Source organism: Malus domestica, chromosome 03 (genome assembly GCF_042453785.1).
Source record: "Malus domestica chromosome 03, GDT2T_hap1".
In the NCBI taxonomy this organism is placed as follows: domain Eukaryota; kingdom Viridiplantae; phylum Streptophyta; class Magnoliopsida; order Rosales; family Rosaceae; genus Malus; species Malus domestica.
In genome coordinates, this window is record NC_091663.1 from 2,537,868 (window position 1) to 2,564,235 (window position 26,368).

The 26,368-nt window shown below is 37.5% G+C and overlaps 3 protein-coding genes and 2 long non-coding RNA genes across 6 annotated transcripts; 4 read left to right on the forward strand and 1 right to left on the reverse strand.

Moving 5' to 3' along the window:
* Positions 1 to 53: 53 nt before the first annotated feature.
* LOC103407620 (2-methoxy-6-polyprenyl-1,4-benzoquinol methylase, mitochondrial-like) lies at positions 54 to 5,790 on the forward strand. Its single transcript, XM_070818743.1, has 9 exons — positions 54 to 189; positions 569 to 695; positions 1,833 to 1,894; positions 2,513 to 2,671; positions 2,786 to 2,917; positions 3,290 to 3,314; positions 4,799 to 4,870; positions 5,410 to 5,518; positions 5,650 to 5,790. The coding sequence occupies exons 1-9, from the start codon at positions 69 to 71 to the stop codon at positions 5,749 to 5,751; spliced, it is 909 nt and encodes a 302-aa protein (XP_070674844.1). The 5' UTR covers positions 54 to 68; the 3' UTR covers positions 5,752 to 5,790.
* Positions 5,791 to 9,207: 3,417 nt separating this feature from the next.
* On the forward strand, positions 9,208 to 13,263 carry LOC139194332 (uncharacterized). The gene is made up of 8 exons (XM_070818640.1): positions 9,208 to 9,429; positions 9,700 to 9,874; positions 9,962 to 10,453; positions 10,685 to 10,881; positions 11,045 to 11,151; positions 11,231 to 11,476; positions 12,450 to 12,756; positions 12,874 to 13,263. Exons 1-8 carry the CDS (start codon positions 9,208 to 9,210, stop codon positions 13,261 to 13,263), a joined length of 2,136 nt encoding a protein of 711 aa, XP_070674741.1.
* Positions 13,264 to 15,156: 1,893 nt separating this feature from the next.
* On the forward strand, positions 15,157 to 16,826 carry LOC139194158 (uncharacterized). The gene is made up of 2 exons (XR_011578933.1): positions 15,157 to 16,015; positions 16,638 to 16,826. It is a non-coding gene; the product is annotated as an uncharacterized lncRNA (long non-coding RNA).
* Positions 16,827 to 18,332: 1,506 nt separating this feature from the next.
* Positions 18,333 to 24,696, reverse strand: LOC103417229 (probable leucine-rich repeat receptor-like protein kinase At1g35710). 2 transcript variants are annotated; one of them, XM_008355425.4, is made up of 2 exons: positions 20,747 to 24,690; positions 18,333 to 18,959 (listed from the first exon to the last, which is right to left on the reverse strand). In XM_008355425.4, the coding sequence occupies exons 1-2, from the start codon at positions 23,973 to 23,975 to the stop codon at positions 18,559 to 18,561; spliced, it is 3,630 nt and encodes a 1,209-aa protein (XP_008353647.4). In that variant the 5' UTR covers positions 23,976 to 24,690; the 3' UTR covers positions 18,333 to 18,558. The 2 variants fall into 2 exon arrangements, with proteins under 2 accessions (XP_008353647.4, XP_070674185.1); XM_070818084.1 differs by having other exon boundaries at positions 18,935 to 19,011; positions 20,747 to 24,696.
* Positions 19,447 to 20,381, forward strand: LOC139194019 (uncharacterized). Its single transcript, XR_011578681.1, has 4 exons — positions 19,447 to 19,563; positions 19,830 to 19,920; positions 20,045 to 20,209; positions 20,269 to 20,381. It is a non-coding gene; the product is annotated as an uncharacterized lncRNA (long non-coding RNA).
* Positions 24,697 to 26,368: the final 1,672 nt, after the last annotated feature.

A 26,368-nucleotide genomic window follows, 5' to 3' on the forward strand; every position in this document is an offset into this window, starting at 1 on the left:
TGTTTGAATATTTTGTGCTCACTTTCTTCCTTATAACAATACTTGCAAGTATTCGATTTTGACATTGTATGATCGTTATTTACAGAGATACAGTTATGGCCGTAAGAACAGTGACGAGGAAGTCAGGGAGTAACCTATTACCCAGGTTTTCTCCTGCTGCTCTATTGCATTCACATGCTACAAGCTTTGGTTAGTCCCTCTCTCCGCTTACTCTAACTTTGTGTGTGCACGAACGTGTGTAGATTTCAATGTGTATTGATTTTAAGGAAAACTAATGAAAAAAGTTTGAACACTTTGAATTTCAACGATAAATACAAAATAAAGGGTAAAGTGAATAGTACCAGGATTGACTTTTTAGTGTAAAAATGTGATTTTTCGTTAAAGTAAATAATACCATGAGCTTTTATTGTTAAATAGGACGTAGTGGTTAGTGTGTTGTGTACAGAATATGAATGCTAAACCCGTTATAAACGCCTAATATTTTGGTGTATCACGAATAGTTTTATACAAATCATTAGCTTGGTTCATTTGGCTGATAAATTATAGTCGTTAAGATTTTCTTGTGCAGGATTTAAAGAAGTAAGGGAGGAGGAAAAAGGTCGAATGGTTGGTAATGTCTTCAGCAGTGTTGCTTCGAACTATGATCTAATGAATGATGTGATGAGTGCAGGATTACACAGATTATGGAAGGATAGGTAAACCGATTGAAGATTTACTTTAATGCGTTATTCTTTTCCCTCTATTTATTTTCTTTTAGGCTTTTTATTCAAAATGGTCCCTGAGATTTGCATCATCCATAAGTTTGGTTCATGAGATTTAAAATCAATAGAAGTAGTCCCTGAGATTGTCCACCATCCATGATTTTGGTCATTTCGCTGAAGCTTTTGGCCGGAAGTTTGGACAATTTTCAAAGCTTCGTAACTCAATCGTTTCTTAACCAAATTCGATCCATAATATATCAAAATGAATATATGAAAGTGTAAAATAAGATTATATCTATTTGGAAGCCCAATGATTGCCGGAGATGGTCAGAAAAAAGCCTTAAAGTTGACTGGTCCGAGGGAAAACTGAAAAACTTGTCGGAAAGTCGCCGAAAACTGGGTAAACTTTAAACATTCATAACTTCTTCAATACTCAACGAAATCAAGTGATTCAAAAACAAAAATCATACATCTCAATGAGAAGAATAGAATGGTACCTTTTTCAATGGCTAACTCATGGTGTTTTGGCCGGAAAACGGCTCGAAAGTGGCTGTTGAAAAACGAGTCAGCAACTTTCGAGCCGTTTTCCGGCCAAAGCACGGAGATTTAGCTGTAAAAAAACAGTACCATTCTCTTCTTCTCGTCGAGAAGTATGATTTTTATTTTTGAATCACTTAATTTCGTTGAGTATTGAAGAAATTATGAACGTTTAAAGTTTACTCATTTTCCGGCGAGTTTTCCAGTTTTCCCTCGGACCAGTCAATTTTGAAGCTATTTTCTAACCATCTCCGTTAATCATTGGGCTTCCAAATAGATATAATCTTATTCTATACTTTCCTATCTTCATTTTGATATATTACAGGTCGAATTTGGTTAAGAAACGATTGAGTTACGAAGTTTTGAAAATTGACCAAATTTTTGGCCAAAAGCTTCCGCGGAAGGACCAAAATCATGGATGGTGGACAATCTCAGGGACTATTTCTATTGATTTTAAATCTCAGGGACCAAACTTATGGATGATGCAAATCTCAGGAACCATTTTGAATAAAAAGCCTTTCCTTTTATAGACGAGCGAATTGTTAGCACCTTGACTTTTTTCACTGCTCTATACAATGCCCCATCTCTTTTCAGATTAGTTTCCAAACTGAATCCTTTCCCCGGAATGAAGCATCTTGATGTGGCTGGTAGGACAGGTAAAGCTCGTGACATGCAATCCAGTTTGAATTTTTATACGGCCAACTTTTGCATATTGTTGGTTACCTGGGTTCAACTTTGGGCATTTTAATAGAAAGTTATATGCCTATCATAATGTTATATCTCACATCGTCCAGGGTGAGGATCCTCTATGCTTTATATGTACATGCTCACCTCCTTTAGCACGAGGCCTTTTGGGAACTCACTGGCTTTGGGTTCTATCGGAACTCCGAAGTTAAGCGAGTTCGGGCGAGAGCATTCCCAGGATGGGTGATCCCCTGGAAGTTCTCGTGCGAGTTCTCAGAAACAAAATCGTGAGGACGTGGTCGGGATTCAAAGCAGACAATATCGTGCTACGACGGAGGCGAGATTGGGATGTGACACATAAAGTATGAGATCCAGTTTGGGATGGGACACCATCCCATGATTCCCTCATATATTATGGAGTGGAAGGTGATCTTGCAGGTGTGTTACCTGCTCATGCTGGAGTGCATCTGCCAGATGGAAAAATAAATAACATAATTTCATAGGATAGTTTGTTTCCTTGTCTGAAACAGTACAGAAATCAATTCTTCTCATTGTGTATGTCAATCTTACTGGTAATTTTATTTTGTCAGGTGATGTTGCCTTCAGAATACTAGACTCAGTAAACAGCATCAGACGTAGAGCTATGCAAGATGTTCTCGAAGATGATTTACAGGAAGAAACTAAGATTTATGTATGTGACATAAACCCTAACATGTTGAATGTTGGTAAAAAGCGGGCGTTGGAGAGAGGTCAGATAATGCTGTGAGTTTGACTTTAGGTTGCACTAGGCATTCTCCTTAGATATTGGACAAACAAATTCTACTTTTGTTTATAAATGTACAATCGTGTATTGAAATTTACAGGTATTGGAGAAGACAAATCCCTTCTATGGGTGGAGGGTGACGCAGAAGCCTTGTCTTTTGGAGATAATACAATGGATGGTTACACAATTGCATTTGGAATTAGGAATGTTACACACACGTGGACAGAGGGAGGTAAGGCCTAGTGGGGGCACATGCCCCCTCTCATCCCTTTTGTTTTATTACAAATTATTCAATTAATCATATTAAAATAGTGAAAATGTTCTTTTAGTTTTTAAATGCCCCTCCGTCTTGTATATTTTTCTCACGCACTAATGTCTAAACCTTTTTTAGTTGCATGTACTTGGTTAATTAGTACAGATGAGCATTAGATTGTCAACAATTAAAGACAAAATTAGACGATAGAGTAATAAAATTAGGCATTTTGTAATTAATTTTTTCAGCATTTGTAAAAGAATCAGCTTTATTTGTCCAAAAAAGGAGCTCAAATTTTTTAAGATGCCCCCTCTTAGTTAAATTTCTGACTTCGTCCCTGTACACACATAGAGAAAGTGCTGTCTGAAGCCTATCAGTAAGGTGGCCAAACCTCTGTACTGGTTAACAAATACTAACAATTAATAATAATGCAAGGCAAGTTATCATGATGGAAAATTGGTAAATGATCTCTCTAAATAGGCTATCACTCCTTCTGTATGAAGAATTCAATGGTTTTTACTCCGTGTATCAACTGTTGAATAAGTAACTTATTTCAATTAGTTTTAAGCACGTCACCTGTAGTATTTTCATTTTTGTTTTTGCGTTGATAGCGCTAGAATACAGCTTGAGTAGTTAAATTGTGGGTAAATTATATAAAACTACCTCAATTATTGGGTCATTAACAGTTTCATACCTCGTTTTTAAAAAGTTTCAATGTTGCTTATACCTTATCTTCGACTTTGTTGCAATGTCATACCTTCCGTCAGTTGTCTGTCAATTCCTTTGTTAAATGCTGACGTGGCTTGAGACGGGGCCCACATTCTATTAAATGGGTTGCAAGGAATGGGCGGAGGTTTCTCGATAAACTATCTTACTTGAATGAAGAAAGACAGAACTCTTCTTCATATACAAAATTTTCAGTCCAGTCCTTTGCTTAATAATTTTTTTAATAGAAAGTGGGCCCCTCCTCAAGCCACGTCAGCATTTAACAGAGGAATTGACAGACAACTGACAGAAGGTATGACATTGCAACAAATTCGAAGATAAGGTATGACATTGAAACGTTTTAAAGACGAGGTATGAAATTGTTAATGATCTAATAGTTGAGGTAGTTTTATGTAATATACCCTTAAATTGTCCATCCTTGTGACTGCTATTTTGGTTTTCTCAAATTAGTTATTCTCATGCGGAAGCTTTTAAGGCGGAGGAGAGGATTGTGAGACATACCAATTTCCTCCTTATTGTCTCTGTCAGATGTTATAGGCAACAAGGCACACTTACAAACATTTTTCCGACTCTATTCCCTGCTTTTCCATAAAGAATAATAGAAATATGTAAATTGTTTCCATTACCTTTGGTATATGGATGTGTTCCCTTCTAAACAATTATGCAGATGCGCTAAAACTGACACACACGATGAACCAATATCTAGAGCTACAGTAGGTAGAAAGAACCAGGTGAAAACCTGAATAATTTTTTAGTATGATGTGCACATGCAGTTCTAAAGAACCAACTTTGAAGCTAAAAAGGTGATATATGCCTTAGGGGATTAACAGTAAGATGAAACTACCAGTATATAACTTGACCAAAATGAAACTAGAGGTATATAACTGACTTGTACTGATACCACTGATACATATAGGAAAACCTGTGAAACAATCTTCTTCGAGGGCGTTTCTACAGCTCAATCCATCTAAAAACTTCTCGGCCTTCATGATATAAGCTTTTGTGCCAATGTTAAGTTATGCTGGTCATTTTGATTATTAATAGGCTGTTGTGTATTTTTGCGGGAAGAGGCATTAAAGTAGTTTGTCAAATTGTTACACTAATCATGTTTGCTCTTTATGATTTTGTTAATAGAGTGCTAAAGCGTGGAGGAAGGTTCCTGTGCCTTGAACTGAGCCATGTAGACATTCCTGTATTCAAAGAATTGTAAGTATTTGACACTTTTAGTTGGTTAAATTTGCAATTTCTAACCTACGAGGGAATCTCTTTTGAGTTATCACTGACATCATCATGTCTGTACGGGAAATATTATAGATTCATGGTCTGCTGCATAGATATTTTTTGTTACGAAAGTTTAACGTTAATCCAGCTGCTTGAATTCAATAGCTCAAAAATAGGTGGAGTTCGCCCTTTGCTCCAAATGTTATGTTGAAGTTCCTTATCCCAGGAAAAAACAAGGAAAGACAAATGCTCCATTGAATTTGACTTTAATTGGAATTTTCTGTTGTCGTAAGCACCATACGCTTCAAGCTGCACACTGGCATGAGCGTGTAGTGTCAATTGATATGCACACAAGTGCTACCGTGCCCTCCAGCTTAGAGGAAAATCTTTTACGATAGACATTTGAGTCATTGGCAAAGATTGTTATGGCGGGCAACGGTGCATACCATTTGATGGACGCTTGCTTTCTTTCTTGTGTATTTCTTTTAGTCGTGTAATTAAGGTTTCCTCATTTCCTCGTGCAGCTATGATTTTTACTCATTCTCAGTCATTTCAGCCCTTGGAGAGCTCGTTGCAGGGGATAGAAAATCATACCAGTACTTGGTAGAGAGTATTCGTCGTTTCCCCCCACAGGTTTTGTTTTCAGATTCCATACTTGAGTACTCTATTTTAGTATTATCCGCATTTTGATTGGTCCTGCTCGTACTTCTTTCTTGTAAATTTTCTTATATTCCCTTACATTTCATCTTATGTACTGATTGCAGGAGAAGTTTGCTTCGATGATTGCGGATGCAGGATTCCAGCAGGTTGAATATGAGAACCTTGTTGGAGGTGTAGTTGCTATTCATTCGGGGTTGAAAGTTTAGTAGCGTTTTTAAGTATTTGGACCCCGAAAATTCTCAAAAGCATCTGTTTGAACAATTTTGGCATTGAGCTTTTTGTTTTACCTCTCCGTAATCACCTTTAAGAAATTAAATAAGTGAAATAAGTAATGTTTTGTATGTAAGTCTCAGATCAACTCATGCTCAAAACAATCAATGAGACTTGTGTAACTCTCAAACTGACAAACGAATGCCGCGGCACAAGGGGCAGCAACTACTGCCACGACAAAGGCGCGGCATTCAAGTGGCAGCAACTACTGCCACGACAAAGGAACGCCGGTTGCCATTGAAACCAATGATCTCTACCATCCCCAGTTTAGTATTTTGCAGAATTTCTTTCGTTTCTTTCTCTGTAGATTTGAAGTTTGTGATTTGTAAGAATTTTTTACTGATTGAAAAGAACATTTATGTAAAGAGAGAAACCTCGAGTACAACTATTTTCAGTACAATCAAAGAGTAAAACATTTCTAGCAATAGCGGGTAAGGACCTATCCCATATATAAGTATCATGAATGGAGTGCCATACACGAGTAATGACATTAGTTGGGAAATTTGCCTCTCTAGAAATATGAGTCCAAGAATATAGAAGAAAAGGATTGTGCAAGTAATCTAATGTCCTCAAGAATAGTCTTCAATCGCCAAGGCGTTATGCACTTGTTGAAAACAGATTCAATAATGAGTTTGGAGTCACCTTCGACACAGACATCCTTGAAACCTTTGACTTTTGCAGACTTTAGGGTATCACATAAGACAAGTGATGGTGCTTCAGCAGCAGCAGATGTAGGATTCTCTCCAAGGTGGCGCGCCCCGGCCAAATCATAGGCAGCATCACGCTCACCAATTCCTCTTCCAGTTGTGTTGAATCTGCATCTTTCACAAATATTGACTTGTATGATTGTACCAAGAGTCGAACGAAGAAAATGTTTCAAGTCATATTATTATTGCAAGCTGTCAAGACCCGACTTGTCCTTAAGGTTGCATTGCATGGAAATTAGTCCAATATCAATGCTGGACCGGTTATTTTATTAGAAAAATTTAGACAGGACATTTTAACAGTTGAATCTATTATAAATAGGTGAAAGAGAGAGGGGGAACCTTTGCTAAAGGTTGAAGTGGAACGAGATCAGAGTATCACATTGTCTTGTTATCTTTACTTGTTTTGGATATGGGAGATGGATGCGAGAGAGAGAGAGATAGAGAGAACCTTTTTTTGCTAGAGGTTGAAGTGGAATGAGATCAGAGTATCGCACTGTCTTGGTGTCTTTACTTATTTTGGATTTGGGAGATGAATATGAAAGAAAAAGGGTGAAAGAGACTCGTATAATGTGTTTCACCATTGTTTGCGCTTTTGTTGTTCACAAGAGGGAACTGAGGCTGAGTTTTCAATCGGCGTCTGGGGTCTCAAAGTTACACCTTTATATAGGAAAGTTCACCGAGAAAACATATACAACCTTACAAAGTCATGAGCAAAAATACTGTAGTCAAATAGTAAGAACTATTTACCCTATGCAACAATCTTCAATGAATAGTGAAGACTCACATGGCAATTGCACTTTTTGCTCATCTTTCCTAGATGTGGATTGTCTGCCCTCTCATTTTCATATTCTTCTTATCCCCTTATGTTTGTGTGATCACGGTTAAGCCACGTTAACATTTTATATTGATTTTTTTATAAAAAAAAAAAAGTAATAGGAATATAAAATGTTGACGTGGCTTAACCGTGACCACACAAAACAAGAGGGGATGAGAAGAGTATGAAAATGGGAGGGGACAATCCACCTCCATCTTTCCTTTGATCACTCTGTTTTTTCTGTGTGGGTCTAATTGAATTGACTACAACAGGTCATGAATGCCATTATAAATAAGCCCTAGAAGTGGATTATAATATGTACACAAAAATTTCGACCAAAAAAAATATATATATGTACACGAAATTAAACTAAAATTATTAGAGGAGAAAAGTTATTTTTGAGTTAAAATCTAAATTTTTTTATATAATACAATCGTGGATGTGGACTTAACCATAATTAAATTTTCAAAATTATTAATGCTCATAAAAATTGAACATAATACCTTTTAATTAGGCTTAAATGTCAAAATGGCCATTGTGTTTTACTCTATCGACCAATTTAGTTCCTGTGTTTTCAATTTAGTCAAATTGGTCCATGTGTTTACATTCGTTAGCCAGTTCAAGACAATCAGGTAAAAGACACTTAAAATTGACATGTCCTAAATCGCATTTATACTCAAGTGAATTGAACGAAACGTCAATTTCGAAAGATAGGTATCGTATCTGTTTAGTAAGTGTACATAAAATTAAGTTTTTGTCCTCTCATGTGCCTGACACATGTCAATTCTAACGGTCTTTTAATGGATTGTCTTGAATTAGCTAATGGATGTAAACACAGAGATCAATTTGGCCATATTGAAAACACAGAGACAAAATTGGCCGATAGAGTAAAATACGAAGACCATTTTGACATCTAAGCCTTTTAATTATAAATAAAAAGATGCCTACACTGTACGTGCCTCCACTAGCATTTTCCAAATTTTCTTTTATTTGATACGTTTGAACTTATAACACCAAACGGATAACTTTAATGGGAAGAAAAAAAAATAGAAATAAATGAGATATGAACAAGAGAGCAGGGTTGAGAGTGTGATATTTGAGAAGTGCAAATATTGACAATTAGAGACATTTGGGACAAAGTGGTGTACTAGCTGGCGACAAAGACTTTTATTTGATACGTTTGAACTTATTCACTCTGCAAGTCCTGTATCTTTGTTCTTCCACCCCACCCTTTTTTGTCTGTGCGGTTCGAGTGAATAAGGTATCCCCCTCCAAAAAAAAATGAGCCAAGGGCAGTGGTGGCCCCAGCTCCTACGCGTGAACGTGACTACGAGAAATTTTTAGGTGTTCCCGTCACCCTACATCACCATAGACACTTGGTGTACCCATCAAATCAGGGGATGCCACGTTTCCCATTAAAAAATCTTTCTGATTTATTTTTTAAGAAAATCAATTAAACAAACACTTTAATGGGAAACGTGGCACCCTCTGATTGGATGAGTACACCAAGTGTGATGGTGATGTGGGGTGACGGGAACATCTAAAAATTTCTCCTTTTTGTGATCCAACAAATGGAAATGATGGGCTTTGGTTGGTTCAACGGCCGAACGGCTGAAATCGAATATGAAAAAAGTTCTAACGTCTCAAAATCAAATTCAACGGCTAAAACATTTAAAAAAATTATTTAAATCAAAATTCTAGCAAAAACTTCACAAATACCTATGTATTTGTTCAAATATCCATACAAAATTCACTTTCCTCATACTATTCTTCCATTTTTTTTTCTACTCACTTCCAAAATTTTCAATATGGCAAAATATCATATTAAAGGGAGGACCCTTACAAGATGGCATTCAATTTTGAGCTCTAATATGCAGAGGAGAGGTGGTAGATTTCCTGGAGGTTTGAGCTCTAATATGCAGAGGAGATGTGGTAGATTTCCTGGAGGCCCTAAATTTCAGAGGCAGAGGGATTTTGGTGGTTCAGGTGGTTCAGGTGCCCCTTTATGCCGCAGATGTAATAATAGGCATTTTGGGGAGTATAAGAGAGGCAGCAGTGCATGCTATACTTGTGGACAGATGGGGCATAGAGCTGTACATTGCCCTTAGAATCAGCAGAGGCCCCAACAGCCTCTCTTACCACCGTCTGCGCTGATCCAGCAAACTTCAGGACCTAGCGGTTATGCCCAGACTGGACGAGGAGGTGCTTATCACTATCAGGGCGACGCCGCTCCTTATGCTTCAGGGCAGTATCAGTACTCGCAAGATCTTCATTATCAGGGTGGTTACCCTCAATATCAGGGAAGTTCTATGTCATATCAGCCATATTCAGCAGGTGGATCCTAGTGGTACCAATGGGGACAGCCCCAACATGTAGATGTTGCTGCTAGCAGTGCAGGATCGTTGAGGCAGTCTGGTCAGCCAAGACAAGGACGAGGTATTCATGCTAACAGAGGTCGTGGTGGACGACAACAGGCTCAGGAACGTATCCACAATATGACACTGCAAGATGCTCAGAACAATCCTGATTTAATCATGGGTACGTTAAATATTCTTGGTCATTTTGCTAAAGTATTGATTGATTGTGGTGCTACACATTCTGTTGTTTCTCATACATTTGCTCAAGTGACGCAACCTCATCCTACACCTCTAGGATATGATTTAGAGTTTTCTATGCCTAGAGGGGAGATATGTTATGTTGATCAGGTATATCCAGGATGCCCAGTGATGGTAGAGGATGTAGTTATGCCAGCTAACCTTATTCGGTTAGACATTGTGGATTTTGATGTGATTTTGGGCACTTATTGGTTACACTACAATCGTGCCAAGATAGATAGCTACGGAAAAATGGTTACTTTTCATCGTCCTGAATTATCTGAAGTCACATTTGTGGGAGAGCTTAGTGGGGTGAGGCATTGTGTTATTTCTGCCATGAAAGCCAAAAGATTGTTGTCGAAAGGTTGTCAGGGATATTTGGCTCATGTGGTGTTGAATGATAATGCTCCTATTAGTGTGGATGATGTACGTGTGGTCAGTCATTTTCCGGATGTGTTCCTTGATGATTTGTCTGGATTGCCGCCAGACAGAGATGTGGAGTTCGCTATTGATTTACTTCCAGGTACGAATCCTATATCTTTGACTCCATATAGAATGGCTCCTGCCGAATTGAGGGAATTGAAAGTTCAGTTGCAAGAATTAGTGGATAAAGGTTTTATTCAACCTAGTACTTCACCCTAGGGAGCTCTAGTTTTGTTTGTGAGGAAGAAAGACGGAACTTTAAGGTTGTGCATTGATTACAGGCAATTGAATCGGGTAACAATTAAGAACCGTTATCTGTTACCTCGTATAGATGATTTGTTTGATCAACTCCGAGGTGCCTGTGTGTTCTCTAAGATTGACTTGAGGTCTGGTTACTACCAGTTGAAGATTAGAATTAAAGATGTCCCGAAAACAGCATTCAGGACTCGATATGGTCATTATGAGTTTCTAGTAATGCCATTCGGATTAACTAATGTTCCAGCAGCTTTCATGGATTTAATGAATCGTGTATTCTAGCCGTATTTGGACAGGTTTGTCATTGTCTTCATTGATGACATTTTGGTATACTCTAAGTCTAGAGCAGAGCATGCTAGACATCTTAAATTAGTGTTGAAAAGTTTGAGGGAACACCAGCTATATGCTAAGTTTTGCAAATGCCAATTCTGGTTAGATCAAGTGGCATTTTTGGGACATGTTATATCAGCTCAAGGCATTCGAGTGGATTCTCAAAAAGTGGCAGCTGTGGAGAATTGGGAACAACCTCGAACCGTCACTTAGGTACGGAGTTTTCTTGGCTTAGCAGGCTATTATAGACGGTTTGTTAAGCATTTTCAGTCATTGATTTGCCATTGACAAGGTTGACTAGAAAAGAAGTTAAGTTTGAGTGGGATGATAATTGTGAGCAAAGTTTTCAGCAGTTGAAGTATTATCTCACTCATGCACATGTTTTAGCACTCCCAGATGATAATGGTAATTTTGAGGTCTTCAGTGATGCTTCTTTGAACGGTCTGGGTTGTGTATTGATGCAACATGGTAGGGTGATTGCTTATGCTTCGAGACAGTTGAAACCTCATGAGAAGAATTACCCTATTCATGATCTGGAGTTAGCGGCTATCATCTTTGCTTTGAAGATTTGGAGACATTATCTTTATGGTGAGAAATGTAAGATCTTCACAGATCATAAAAGCCTTCAGTATCTTTTTACTCAGAGAGATCTAAATCTTAGGCAGCCGAGGTTGATTGAGTTACTTAGCGATTATGATTGCACGATTGAGTATCACCCTGGTCGTGCAAATGCAGTGGCGGATGCACTTACTAGGAAGACTCCAGCTAGACTTAATGTCATATATGATTGTCATGTTCCTCTTCTTGCAGATTTGAGGTCCACTGGAGTGGAGTTAGGAGTGGAAGATCGAGAGGAAGCCTTACTTGCTAATTTTCAAGTTAGGCCAATTTTAATTGATCGAGTGCTTGAAGTCCAGATGAATGATGAAGAGACCCAGGAAATAATTCAAGCAAGGAATCAGGGAAAGTAGAAAGACTTCAGAATTCGAGAATCTGATGGTATGCTTATGCAAGAGAACAGAATGTATGTGCCGAATAATATGGAATTAAAAAAGGCAATTCTTGATGAAGCACATATTTCGGCATATGCAATGCATCCAGGAGGTACCAAGATGTATCATACCATTCGACCATTTTATTATTGGCCGGGTATGAAAAGAGAAATTGCTGAATATGTGACTAGGTGTGCCATTTGTCAGCAAGTTAAGGCGGAAAGGAAGAAGCCGTTTGGGTTGATGCAGCCACTTCCCATTCCGTAGTGGAAATGGGAAAATATTACTATGGATTTCATGTACAAACTTCCTTATACACAGAATGGTTATGACGACATTTGGGTGATAGTTGATCGGCTTACTAAGTCAACACATTTTATTCCAATAAGGGAAAAAAATTCGTTAAGCCGATTAGCTAAGTTGTTCATATCAAAGATTGTGAAGTACCATGGTGTTCCAGTTGATATTATCTCGGACCGGGATCCTAGATTTACTTCTAAGTTTTGGATAGCGTTCCAGGAAGCTCTTGGTACGAGATTACTTTATTACGGCATATCATCCTCAGACTGATGGGCAATCTGATAGGACTATTCAAACGTTAGAAGATATGATGAGATCTTCGGTGCTGCAGTTTGGCGATGGTTGGCATGATTGGTTGGATTTGATGGAATTCGCCTACAACAATAATTACCATTCGAGTATTGGTATGGCACCATTTGAGGCACTCTATGGCAAATCTTGTCGCACACCCTTGTGTTGGTCAGAGGTGGGTGAAAGAGTTTTAGTGGGTCCTGAGAGAGTGGAAAAGACTACTCAGAATATTCAGGTAATTAAGTCTAACCTGAAAGCGGCCCAGGATCGTCAGAAGACTCTGGCAGACAAGGATGCTACTGATCGAGTGTATAAAGTTGGCGATTGGGTATTCTTGAAGTTGTCACCATAGAGAGGTGTAGTACGGTTTGGGAAAAATGGTAAGCTAAGCCCTAGGTACATTGGACCATATATGGTCACCGAGCAAGTCGGTGAGGTTGCTTACAAGCTTGAGTTGCCTCAAGAGTTGTCCAAAGTTCATGATGTGTTTCATGTTTCGATGCTTCGACATTATGTCTCAGATTCTTCGCATGTGATTCCTCATCAACCTTTGGAAATTAATTCAGACTTGTTTTACGATGATGAGCCAATGACTATTTTGGATTGGAAAGATAAGGAGCTGAGGAATAAGACAGTGCGTTTGGTGAAAGTATTATGGAGAAATCATGCAGTGGAAAAAACTACTTGGGAGACAGATGACCGGATGAAAGAGATGTATCCACGCCTATTTTATGATTATTAGTGGATTGTATGATTGTATAAATTTCGAGGACGAAATTTTATAAGGTGGGTAGATTGTCACAGCCCGTCCTGGGAAAATTTTATCGAAGGTGTGAAATGACGGTTTTACCCTTAAACGTGGGTAACGGTGTGCGTACTTGACTTAGGTTTAGGTCCAAGTTATTTTCCTAAGTATGTGAAACTAATTGGAATTAAGTTGTTTTGTTGTTTTGGTTGGTTGGAGTGGACAATTTTGGACCACACACACTCCAACTCCCTCTCTCTCTCCTTCCCGTGCACTCTCTCTCTCCTCCCTCTCGATTTTCTTCTGTTTCCGTCAACTTCGTACGGACGAACGCCAAACTCACATTTCACAATATGCTTATAAAGTTTACCTTAATGCATAAGAAAAATATTTTGTCCAAGTAAAAAAATGGAACTTTAACGAAAAGCACCCGGTACTGTTCACTTTAACGAAAAACCACATTTTTACACTAAAAAGTCAATCCTGGTACTATTCACTTTACCCTTTATTTTGTCCTTATCATTAAAACTCAAAGTTTTCAAGCCCTTTTCATTAGTTTTCCTGTAAAAAAATTAGACTTTTTTCCAAAAAAAAATATGTGCTTTTTTATGGTATTTAGTCAATTTTACAAATTTGTACAAACTTCATCATATAATCCATTTGCTTTCACCTATGCCTCACCGTAGAATTTGAGAATTTATGTAAAACTTTATGCTAATATTCTTGAGGGTGGAACCCTATATTAGCAATATTTTGGGCCTCACAACTATTTATTCCACTTATTATTAGTCGGTTTTGTAATTTTGTACAAAGTTCATTATGGAATCCATTTACTTTCACCTCCACCTCACCATGCAGTTTCGAAAACTCGTGTAAGACTTTTCATTGATATTCTTAAGTGTGAAACCCTATGTCGCAACATTTTGGGCCTCACTACTATTTTTTCCGAAATCAATATGGGCTAGGGTTTAGTTTTAATCGCATGAGTCAACCATTGTTGCCCGTACAAACCATTGGTATCGAGGGTAAGACATTTATAGGAGGTAGGGTTTAGTTTTAATCTCATGGATGGACGATTGTTGCCTGCATGAAGCATTGGTGTTGGGGGTGGACATTTATAAGCTGCCAATAATAGTGGTAGGGTCTAGTTTTAATCTTAGGGATCAACTATAGTTGGCCGGCGAAACATTGTTGCCGTGGGTGGGACATTTATAAGCTGCTATTTATCTTTTTGTTAAAATTTCATGTACCGTAACACCAAACTATCATCTCCATGCTCTACAAAATGTATTTTCGGTGAAGATTTTCTTATAATCCATGTCAAAACAATTGAAAACAAGGATATAAATATAAATCTAAAAGTATTTGAATTATAAATAAAGTAAGATAGGAAGAAAAAAAAATTAATAGAAAATTAAATAATCGGTACTTTGTTACCGATATTCTATAACATAGTCGCTAAAAATATATTGATTGGCTGAGATTCTAGTCGCTATATGGATAGCGACTAACTTTCTTACGAGTCACTAGCATTTTACCGATCCCCACTTTTCAATTTTTTTTCTGTTTACTTTTGTTAATTTTTCTTTTATTTCTCTTACCATAACAACAAACCATGTCACAGCCCGTCCTGGAAAATTTTATCGATGGTGTAAAAGGACGGTTTTACCCTTAAACGTGGGTAGCAGTGTGCGTGCGTGACTTAGGTTTAGGTCCAAGTTATTTTCCTAAGTATGTGGAACTAATTGGAATTAAGTTGTTTGGTTGGTTGGAGTGGACAATTTTGGACCACTCACACTCCAACTCCCTCTCTCTCTCTCCTTCCCGTGCACTCTCTCTCTCATCCCTCTCGATTTTCTTTTGTTTCCGTCAACTTTGTACAGACGAACGCCAAACTCACATTTCACGCACAGATCGACGTTAAAAAGGTAATGTTCTTGTTCCCTACAAGCTCTTGAGTTCCTTCGTACCATTTTTAGGACTTGTAAACTTGTAAAACCCGAGAAATCATCACCCCCGATTTGAGTATTGTTCACATGGTCGTAATTATGGATGTTTCAGGGAATTTTAAGCTCGTAGGAAGCTTTAGGACGTTCCTACAAAGCTCGGATGACAAAAACCATAACAACAAACCATGTCACAGCCCATCCTGGAAAATTTTATCGATGGTGTAAAAGGACAGTTTTACCCTTAAACGTGGGTAGCGGTGTGCGTGCATGACTTAGGTTTAGGTCCAAGCTATTTTCCTAAGTATGTGGAACTAATTGGAATTAAGTTGTTTGGTTGTTTTGGTTGGTTGGAGTGGACAATTTTGGACCACACACTCCAACTCCCTTTTTCTCTCCTTCCCGTGCATTCTCTCTCTCCTCCCTCTCGATTTTCTTCTATTTCCGTCAACTTTATACGGACGAACGCCAAACTCACATTTCATGCACAGATCGACGTTAAAAAGGCAATGTTCTTGTTCCCTACAAGCTCTTGAGTTCCTTCGTACCATTTTTAGGACTTGAAAACTTGTAAAACCCGAGAAATCATCACCCCCGATTTGAGTATTGTTCACATGGTCGTAATTATGGATGTTTCAGGGGATTTTAAGCTCGTAGGAAGCTTTAGGACGTTCCTACGAAGCTCGGATGACAAAAACCAAGCAAATTGGACGTCGGGAAGTTGAGTTTGGTGAGTTTGAAAGTTCGCCGGAATTATTGTGTCTTCTCCGACGAGATCCTGTGACTTTTGGAGTTTAAAATTGGTAAGAATGTGTTCTAATCATTGTAAGCTTTAAATTGGTTTATGTTTCATGAATTTTGGTTGAGAAATGGACGAGAAATGAAGATTTGAAAAATTCCCAGTTTTCCGGTGACGGCGACGTCGCCGGAGTTCAAAGGTCGTCGTCGTCGGAGTTCAAAGGTAGGGGATGATGGAATATTCCGTCAACTTTGACGGAATATTCCTAACGGCGTTGGTTAGTTTTAACGGTTCCTGTTACTTTTTAACGGAATATTCCTAACGGGGTTAAGGGATTCCGTTAGGGTCCCTGCGCATGTTGCCCTACCCTTGTGGTGACACCGGCTAGATTGATTGATGAGCTATGAATTCAGATGTACAGACCTCTGTAGGGGTTCCAGCTCATATATTGTTATTCATGAACTTAATTGCACCTGAGTTACTTATTTCGTTTTATATTTGGCATGACATACTTATGTTTATGGTTATGTGAAGCATGATTTGAATACATATATTAATATATTTATATTCTATTTCTGGGAAAATTATACATTTTTTTACGGTGAGGGGTTAGAGCTTTTGATAATGAATGGTTTTGAAAAGCTTTGTTTTTGCCCACTCACGTTTTCTGTTTTGCGCCCCTCCAGGTTTTAGGTAGGCTTGCTGTTAGTGGCATTGAGGATCTCGGCAGTCTGACAAAATATATATTTAGTAGGACATCTTATGGTACTGTATAACAGTACTTGTCCTACTAGACTGCACCTAGACTTTCTATGCTCTGATTAGGTGTATTCACACTTGTATCCCATTTCTAATACTTTCTGCTTATAAGTGCACATTAGTAGCTTTCGGTTTTTATTTATCCGTATATTTCTTATCTTTATTACTTCCGCACTGTGCACATGGCTACGTCACCCTCACGTGATGGCCAGCATGCCCCGACTCGGGTCGGGGTGTGTCAATTAAGGACTCAACTTTTTCAAGAGGCTGCTTTTAAAAAAAAAATTAAGCAACCCCAAACTGACCATAATTAAGTTTTCAAAAATATTAATGCTCATAGAAGTTGAACATAATACCTTTTATTTATAAATAAAGAGACAAATACACACATTTAGGACAACCGTTAGAAGGAGTGGAAGAGAATCCTCTAGATCCACTTTGTTGGGATCCAAGGAATCTCCGCATTCTAACTGTTCATTGTACATAGTGCGGCAAGTTTTGATCAGGTACTATTTGTGTTTAATTTTAAATAAAAAAAATTAAATGATTTATAACCACACGATGCACGATGAATAACTAAGATGTAATGATTCCTAGGATTCCCACAATTCGAATCCGGATAGGATCCAAATCCAGAAAGAGTGGGGTGAGCTCCATAAAACAAAGTGGTGCACTGTACAAGCTGGCGACAATTAAAGACTTTGACTTGGAGTGAGTAAATTTATGGAAGACTCCATCAAGAGGAAAAATTATTAATTGGAAAAACATTTTCGTGGTCTGAGGGACACTGAGCCATGAAGATGTCATTTTCTTGTGGAAAACAAAACATTTTGCAAGTTTCTTCACACCCACTCCTTTTTTCACGTCTGAAAACAGTACAAAAGAGAAGAAAGATCCTGTAACCTCAATCCAACTTTCAAAATGAACACAAATAACACAAAAATTGTGTTTTTCTACATAAAAATAATTGACTTGGACTTTGGCCAAATTGCCAAACTGCATTGATGGAAGACTCTAAAATCGACCTTTTTTTTTTTTTGGCAAACGATAGATTTGTTAGATTAGGGAGCCGATGGAGTTCGAACTCATACTGTGATGTAAGGGCAACACTCATCTCCACCACTATGGCAGAGGACCACTTGCTACTCTAAAATTGTCCAAGTTACCAAGACTCCATAGTCATCCAAGTTGCCAAATTGCATTTGTGGAACTCCAAGGACCATGTACAATGATTGGGCCAAAAACAAACCTAATGAATATCTTATACACGTTTTATGAGATTAGAATTGCACCCAAACTTGAGAGTGCAAAATATAATTTATCCTATATAATATAATACGTTGAAAAAGTCATACTCTAGCAACTTCACCTTGCGGCAGTCCCCCAGTTGTGTGATGCCCAACACCCTCCTCGGGGGATTTCTTGTAGAGAGTGATAAGCCTGCCTTGCCACAAGCAATTCATGTGAAGACCTATTGCAGGCTATTTCGGCCAGAACCCGATTGCTTTTGGTTTACTTCTTGGTAGCTTTTGTCTATGACTTTACATCTGTCCGTATACATATATAGAAATAGTAGTATAAAGTGTGGCCATTGCATTCTTATCTTAACTAGTCATTGTCCCTTTGCATGAAAACCAATTCTTTGTTATATTAACTTCTGTTTCTTCCTCACAAGCGTAAACACAATTTTAACTGAAAAAGCATTAAGCGTTGTGCATAAAGTGAATAGAGCCCCAACAAACTAGTGCATAAAAATAAATTACAATACAGGAAACATCTACGAAGAATCTTTCTTCTAAAAGGAAGACTCGAAATTTATTTATCTGAAACGAGCACATTCTCTGCTTCTCAGGCCGTCAAAGGATCTAGAGCAAACAATTCACTGCAGGTTATCATACGTATTGGCTTCAACAAATGCAACTTCTGAGTTGAGAGGAGTTGAGTAACTCGTCTCATTGTAGGACGAGAATGTGGACTGGGATTCAAGCATGAAAACACAATCTTCATAAGAGAGAGTACTTCCCCTGCTTCTTGATGTGTGGGAGGCAAAATGCGTTGGTCTAGAACATCCACAACTGACATTTGATGGGGTGGTAATGTTGATGTTGATGACGACGTGGACGAAGAAGGCACTAATAAGAATGATGAGAAAAAATCACCAGGATGCCTTCCCATGATGGTTTCCATAGCAACCACTCCAAAGCTATAAACATCGCATGTTTCTTTCACTTCCATGGTATATGCAAGTTCTACTCAGAAGAAGACCATAGCAATGGGACTATTAGTTTGTATATATAATACCTTAACTGAAGATAAAAAGTGAAAAAATTGAACAAAACTAATTTACAACTAACTTTTAACAAAAATTAGATGACAATATTTTAATTAATGGGTCAAGACTTAACAAGCTCAAGTAAAAATACGGTTGGTTTTAAGTAATCCCAAAAAACCCATAATCATAAATCAGCCATTAAAGAGGGTTAGTTTTGTAATTATGTAAATCCTATCTGAGAGATACGGAGGCAGATTGCCTGCCCTCCTGTTTGGGTGCCCTTCTTATCCCCTCATATTTTGTGCGGTCACGGTTAAGCTTTTTTTATAGAGATAATAAGACAACAAGTAATAAGAATATAAAATGTTGACGTAACTTAACCGTGTTCGCACAAATAAGAGGGCATAGGAAGGGCACCCAAACAGGAGGGCAAACAATCTGCATGCGAGAGATACAGTCTGCAATCTCTCTCTGCCACTCCGCTCCCTGTCCTCTCACGATTTCTCACTCTCTCTCTAATTCAGAACAATATGAAGTAGCTCGAGCTCTCTCCTCGTTGAATCAATGGCAGTCATCTAGAGGTGATTTTAGCTTGTCTTTCTTGTTGGGTTAGTGGACTATTAGCGTAATTTGGGTAGTGAAGGTTTCGTTTTGGCTTAATTTCGATTTTCAACTATAATTGAATATTGGGTTTTATGGATTTCTTATTAGTGTGGTGATTTGTCTTCAAAATTTGAGAATTTTACTTATTAGTGTGGTGGTTTTAGGGATTTCTTATTAGCTTGCTAAAAGTTGCTAATAGATGCATCAGAATAAAATTTTCATTTTTCCCTTCAACTTCATGTAGAGATACTGTGAAGGAGTTGAAGAATGTTGGTGGTACATTGTCATCATTCAAATCCAATGAATCAGACCTTGGGTCAAACTAAACTTTTGAGGTAATATTAATGTTTATTGTTGATGTTTTTGTACTTTTTGTATGCATCTATATTGTATGTTGGTATATGATCTGAGGAATACAAGACATGGGCTCTCTTCGATATGTTTATTCTTGATATGCAGGATTTCGATAAACGTTACAAAAAGGGCTCAATTTTATGTACAAAATCTGAATTACGTAAATATCTTGATGAAGAAAGACTTGAGAGAAAACAAGAGTTGGATATTCTTTCTCGGTGGAAAGTAGACCAATTTCATTATCCTGTCCTTTCTCGTTTGGCTTGCGATGTATTAACAATTCTTGTTTCTATTGTCACCTCAGAATCAGTATTTAGTATTGGTGCTAGAATGATCCATCAATATCGTAGTTGCTTATTGCCTGAAACCATTCAAGCATTGTTATGTACTAGAGATTGGTTTTTTGACAAAAGAGGTAAATCTTACATGGTATTTATATTCTTACTGCAGTTTCCATGTTTACTGCATGTTGTTTTAATTAGTTAGTTTTTAGTAATTCATTAACATCTCGATTGGTATTACTTATTGAATTAGAAGCTTACTATAGTTTTGCATGTTTATAATTGGTTTTTTTTTTTTTCCAGTTTTTTTTTATGTTTTAGCTTTAAGGAAAGAGAGTGCTGACTTGGAAGAACATACAATAAACCCAAGTATCGCCTATACTTTATGTGAATGTTCTCCTCAAAATCAAAGCATGGAACATGGTATGTTTAATCCGTCCTAATGTTGAAAAGAAATAAATTTGGCCAAAAAATTAATCATAGACAACACTCAATTAATAAGGTTAAAAGGGAGAAAACATATTACCTGGTGCGACATACCCATATGTGCCTGCAACGGCAGTCCAAGTTGTTGAGCCTGGATTCAAAAACTTAGCAGTGCCAAAGTCTGAAACAGAGGCATCATATTTAGAATCCAACAAAATATTCTTGGTTGATATGTCCCGGTGCACAATTGGTGGCACGCAATCGTGGTGCATGTATGCCAAGGCATGAGCTACACAGTTAACAATATTAACCCTTTTTCTCCACCCTACTTCTTTAGCTTCTTCATCTTTGCTCAAAATTGCAGCCAAGCTACCTCTTTCAACAAACTCGTACACCAAGAACGAGTGTTGATGGTGTGAACAGAAACCATAAAGCTTCACAATATTCCGGTGCCTTATCTCTGTTAGTGTCCTTATTTCATTCAAGAATGCCGTCTCTAAATTCTTCTCGCCATCCCACAATTGATGTAGTTTTTTCACAGCGACTATGTTGTCACTTGACAAATTTGCTCTGTAGACACTTCCTTGTCCTCCACTCCCGATGCAATATGTGGAATCAAAATTTTCTGTCGCCCTTATGATTTCCTCATACATTGACTTTCCATCAAAATTTAAAACTGAAAACGATATTTCTTCATGCAAGTTTTTTTCTGCTTTTTCTGGACGTTTCTTCTTTCTTTCCATTAGGAATTTAATTGTAAAGAAAGTAGAAAGAAGTAAAATTGCTGCTATAAGGGAGAATGTGATTCCAAATACCCATTTGCGGTGCTTCCTTGGGCCAATTGTGCAAGATTGCAAACCTTCAACGTTGCCGCACAGTCCTTTGTTCCCTTGTAAAGCTTCTGGCAGAGCTTGTTGAAATGCTCTGTTGTTGGGAAGGGGACCTTCCAATTCATTGTAAGATACATCCACATATAACAAGCTGTGCATGCCTTCGAAACTTGATGGTATGAAACCCGAAAGATTGTTATGAGAAAGATTGAGTGTCTGTAGACTCTCCATATTGCTGATTTCAGGTGGTATGCTACCTTCAAGTGAGTTGTGACTTAAGTCCAGTTCGTTCAACTGAACTAACTTTTCCAACTTCAATGGAATTCCTTGGGAAAATTGATTGTTGCTCAAATTCAGATGGTACAGTTTGAGAAAGTTGCCTAATGCGCTCGCAATTGACCCATTTAATTTGTTTGATGACAAGTCGAGATATTCAAGATCAACAAGTAATCCAAATTCCGAAGGTATACAGCCTGAAAGTTGATTTCCATTCAGCATCAACTTCTGCAAAGAAGTCATTCTCCCTAACCCCTTTGGAATGGCCCCAACTAGGTGATTTGAAGAAAGGTCGAGTTTATGGATTTTGTCAGCATTGACAATCTCGGGAGGTATGCTACCACTAAGGTTGTTTCCCACAATTAGTAAGGTTTCTAATTGTGCGCATTGTCCCCATTTATGTGAAATTTCACCATAAAACTTATTGTGACTCATATCTATGAAATCAAGATTTGGATAAACACCAAAATCTTTTGATACATTGCCTGTGAATTGGTTCCCTTCAAGATGAACTCTAACAAAGCTCTTGCATGTTTTCAAGCTTTTGGGGATTGGACCTGTCAAATGGTTATTGCTCACTGAAAGGTTTTGGAGTTGTCCACTACAACAAATATTTTCGGGCAAATAACCTATTAATTGGTTTTCACCTAATTGCAGTTCAGTCAACTTCTTCAATTTCCCTATCTCTTTAGGAATAGTGCCAGAAAGATTGTTACTATGGAGATTGAGAATGGTAAGGTTTGTGAGCTGACCTAGGGATGTTGGGATTGAACCGCTCAGCTGATTCTCATACAAACCGAGCTCCACAAGAGATTTCAATTTCCCTATCTCTTTTGGAATTATGCTAGAAAGATTATTACGGGAGAGATAGAGAAATGTGATGTTTGTGAGATCACCGAGGGATGTTGGGATTGAACCGCTGAGCTGATTCTCATACAAACCGAGCTCCACAAGAGATTTCAATTTCCCTATCTCTTTTGGAATTGTGCTAGAAAGATTATTACGGGAGAGATAGAGAAAGGTGATGTTTGTGAGATCACCGAGGGATTTTGGGATTGAACCGCTGAGTTGATTCTTAGACAATTCTATGTCTACAAGAGATTTCAATTTCCCTATCTCTTTAGGAATAGTGCCAGAAAGATTATTACCATAGAGATAGAGAGTGGTAAGGTTTATGAGCTGACCTAGGGATGTTGGGATTGAACCGCTGAGCTGATTCTTATACAAACTGAGCTCTACAAGAGATTTCAATTTCCCTATCTCTTTAGGAATAATGCCAGAAAGATTGTTACTATAGAGATAAAGAGTGGTAAGGTTTGTGAGCTGACCTAGGGATGTTGGGATTGAACCGCTGAGCTGATTCTCACACAAAACGAGCTCCACAAGAGATTTCAATTTCCCTATCTCTTTAGGAATAGTGCCAGAAAGATTATTATTATTGAGATAGAGAGCGATAAGGTTTGTGAGCTGACCTAAGGATGTTGGGATTGAACCGATGAGCTGATTCTCAGACAATTCTAGGTCCACAAGAGATTTCAATTTCCCTATCTGTTTAGGAATAGTGCCATAAAGATTATTACTATACATATAGAGAGTGGTAAGGTTTGTGAGCTGACCTAGGGATGTTGGGATTGAACCGCTGAGCTGATTCTCATACAAACCGAGCTCCACAAGAGATTTCAATTTCCCTATCTCTTGAGGAATAGTGCCAGAAAGATTATTACGGTGGAGATGGATAATGGTAATGTTTGTGAGATCACCAAGAGATATTGGGATTGAACCATTGAGCCAATTGTTGGAAAGATCAAGATAGATAAGTTTGGAGAGGGAACTGATCTGAGCTGGAATGACATTAAAGAGATTATTGTAGCTGAGATCGATGTATTGAAGATTGGGGAAAGACAAGAATGAAAACTCATGTAGCGTTCCTTGTATACCGGAATTGGTAAGGTTTATCACATTGACACTTCCAACAGCATTGCATGAAATACCAGTCCAAAAGCATGGGGCTACTTTTGTATGAGCGGGTAGGTAAGCCCACGATGTGAGATTTTGCAGGTGGGTATGGTTTTGAAGGGTGGCTTTCCATTTGAGAAGCGCTTCTGCTTCAATAGTAGAAGTAGCAGAAGCAAAAGCAGCACAACTTGGCAATGAAAGAAGTTGTACGAATAAGACAAGGCAATAAGCCAGAGGGCATAGTTTATGAAAATCTAAAGATGTCATGGCCACTAGTGTTTAATTTCGTGTGCGTATTAAAATCTACTCCTAGGGCTTATTTATAATGGCATTCATGGGCTATCGTAGTTAATTCAATTCAACCTGCACCGAAAAAGGGGGGGGGGAGAAAAGAAAGATAGAGGACTTGCAAAGTCTCAGTCTTTGTCCCAAATGCATGTAATTGTTTTATGGGGCCCACCCCACTCATTTTAACGGTTGTTTCCTATCATTTATTTCTATTTTTTTTTCTTCTCATTAAAGTTATTTCGTTTGGTGTCATAAGTTCAAACTTATCACATAAAAGAAAATTTGGGAAATGCTAGTGGACTTAATATTTTATCTCTTTGGGGCAATCATCTAAAGATTATTAAGAATCAGTTGTAACACATACTGTGTAGTGATATTTATCTCTTTATTTATAAATAAAAAATATTATGTTCAACTTTTACGAGCATTAATAATTTTGAAAACTTAATTATGGCTAGTTTGGGGTTGCTCAAAATTTTTAAAAGCAGCTTTTTTTTTAAAAAGTTGGGTCCTTAATTGTGTTTGGTAAATAAATAAAAAAAGTTTTTTTTTTTCAAATCATAGGTCTAAAACAATTGAAAACATAAGCAACTCTACACATGCTTCTCAAAAAAGCGTTTTTTGTTTTTTTTTTTCTTCAAATGAGGCAGGTGAACAATATCATTTAATGAAACATTCATATTGACAATCATACCCCATCTTTTTTTTTTTTTTAGCTAAGAGCACTTTTAGCACTATAGTTTACCATTACACTTACCTGCTTTTTCACAGCTATTTATTCTCATAGTACAACAGAAGCAGTTTTGAAAAAAAAATATATATATATATAGCAACCCAGACTAGCCCCAAGTCTACCTCCATGATTGTGTTGTATAAAAAAAAATTAGTTTTAACTCAAAAATAACTTTGATCTCCCAATAGTTTTGGCTAAAAATTTTAGGCAAGGATTATTAAAGAATGATTTTAGCCTAATTTTTGTCGGTTAATTTTTCTAAAAGTAAAATTTATGTAAATTATCTTGATTTATTTTTGTGAACATTTTAACTTAAAAATATTTTTTATGAACATTTTAACTTAAAAATATTTAAATTTCGATAAAAATGCACCTTGAAACATGAAAGCCATGGAACAATGATTACATTTTTATAAAGATAAGGATTAAAACTTTGAAATAGTTCTATATAGTATGCTTCAATCTTACAACAATTACTAATACAAACAATAATTAAAACACTAAATAAAGATTAATAAATGATAAGTAAAATACTACATTAGAATTACAACAATTACTAATACTAATAATATTCATCAACATTTGGTTGACTTGGTCCTTGATTTCGTGGTGGATTTCGTGGTGGACTTGGGTAATAGACATTATATTGGTCATCATCTTCAAAGATATTCATTACTGTGAGAATCCGTTTTTGGTTAGGTTGCTGTGAAGTTTGAAAATCAGAAAGTGTGGGACCCTCCCCACTTCTATCACGGGTCTATACCTTACTCCACATAGCAATCAGTTTTCCTATTATTTTATTACCACTTTTTACCGAAAGCCAACACAATCATCGCACCTTCTCTCTCACGCTACCTCCCCTCCCTTTTCCCCCATTTTCTGCCATCTCACTCCCACTAACCAATAATTTTATTATTTTATTTTAACTCTCTTTCTTCTCCCTACACCTCAAGTTCTCTTAGCTCATTCTTATCACTCTTCCTCTCGGATTTGGATCCTCTCCTGAGCTTAAGAAAAAGGTCCTCTTTATCAAGATACGTGAGCCGTTAGATGAAAATTCAACGGTTATATTTATTATAACTTTAAAGGAATTCTCTTGTTTGTAGCTGTTGAATTTTCATCCAACGACCCACGTGTCTTAATCAGTAGGATCCTCTTCTTAAGCTCAGGAGAGGATCCAAATCCGATTTACATTTCTTTCACTTCTCTCCTTCCCTCAAATTCCCTCCTTTCCTCTGCACGCACAGAGAGCTCCGAGAGCCCCAAAATCAAGGAGCTGCGCTCCATTTGGTTAAACATCCGTTAAAATTAGGGGTTTGGTGTATGGAGATTGTTAGTAGGATTATCTTGTCAAAGCTCGGAATATCGAGATGAGTGGTTTATGTAATGTGTTGCAAATTATACTTATTTTCAATTATCTCTCTATTTCAAGTCAAGCATGTTGAATTTGTGGAAACGCTTTTGGAATTATTAATATAGTGATGTGTGGATATTTGGATATTTGGAATTGTTCATGGAGCATGAGAACCTTAGTGTTGCATTAATCCGAGGAATAAATGTAAACTGCACACGGGGACATTAGGGGAGAATGGCCAATAAGAGTCACGTGGTGAGTTACTATTTATGAAGGATATAATGA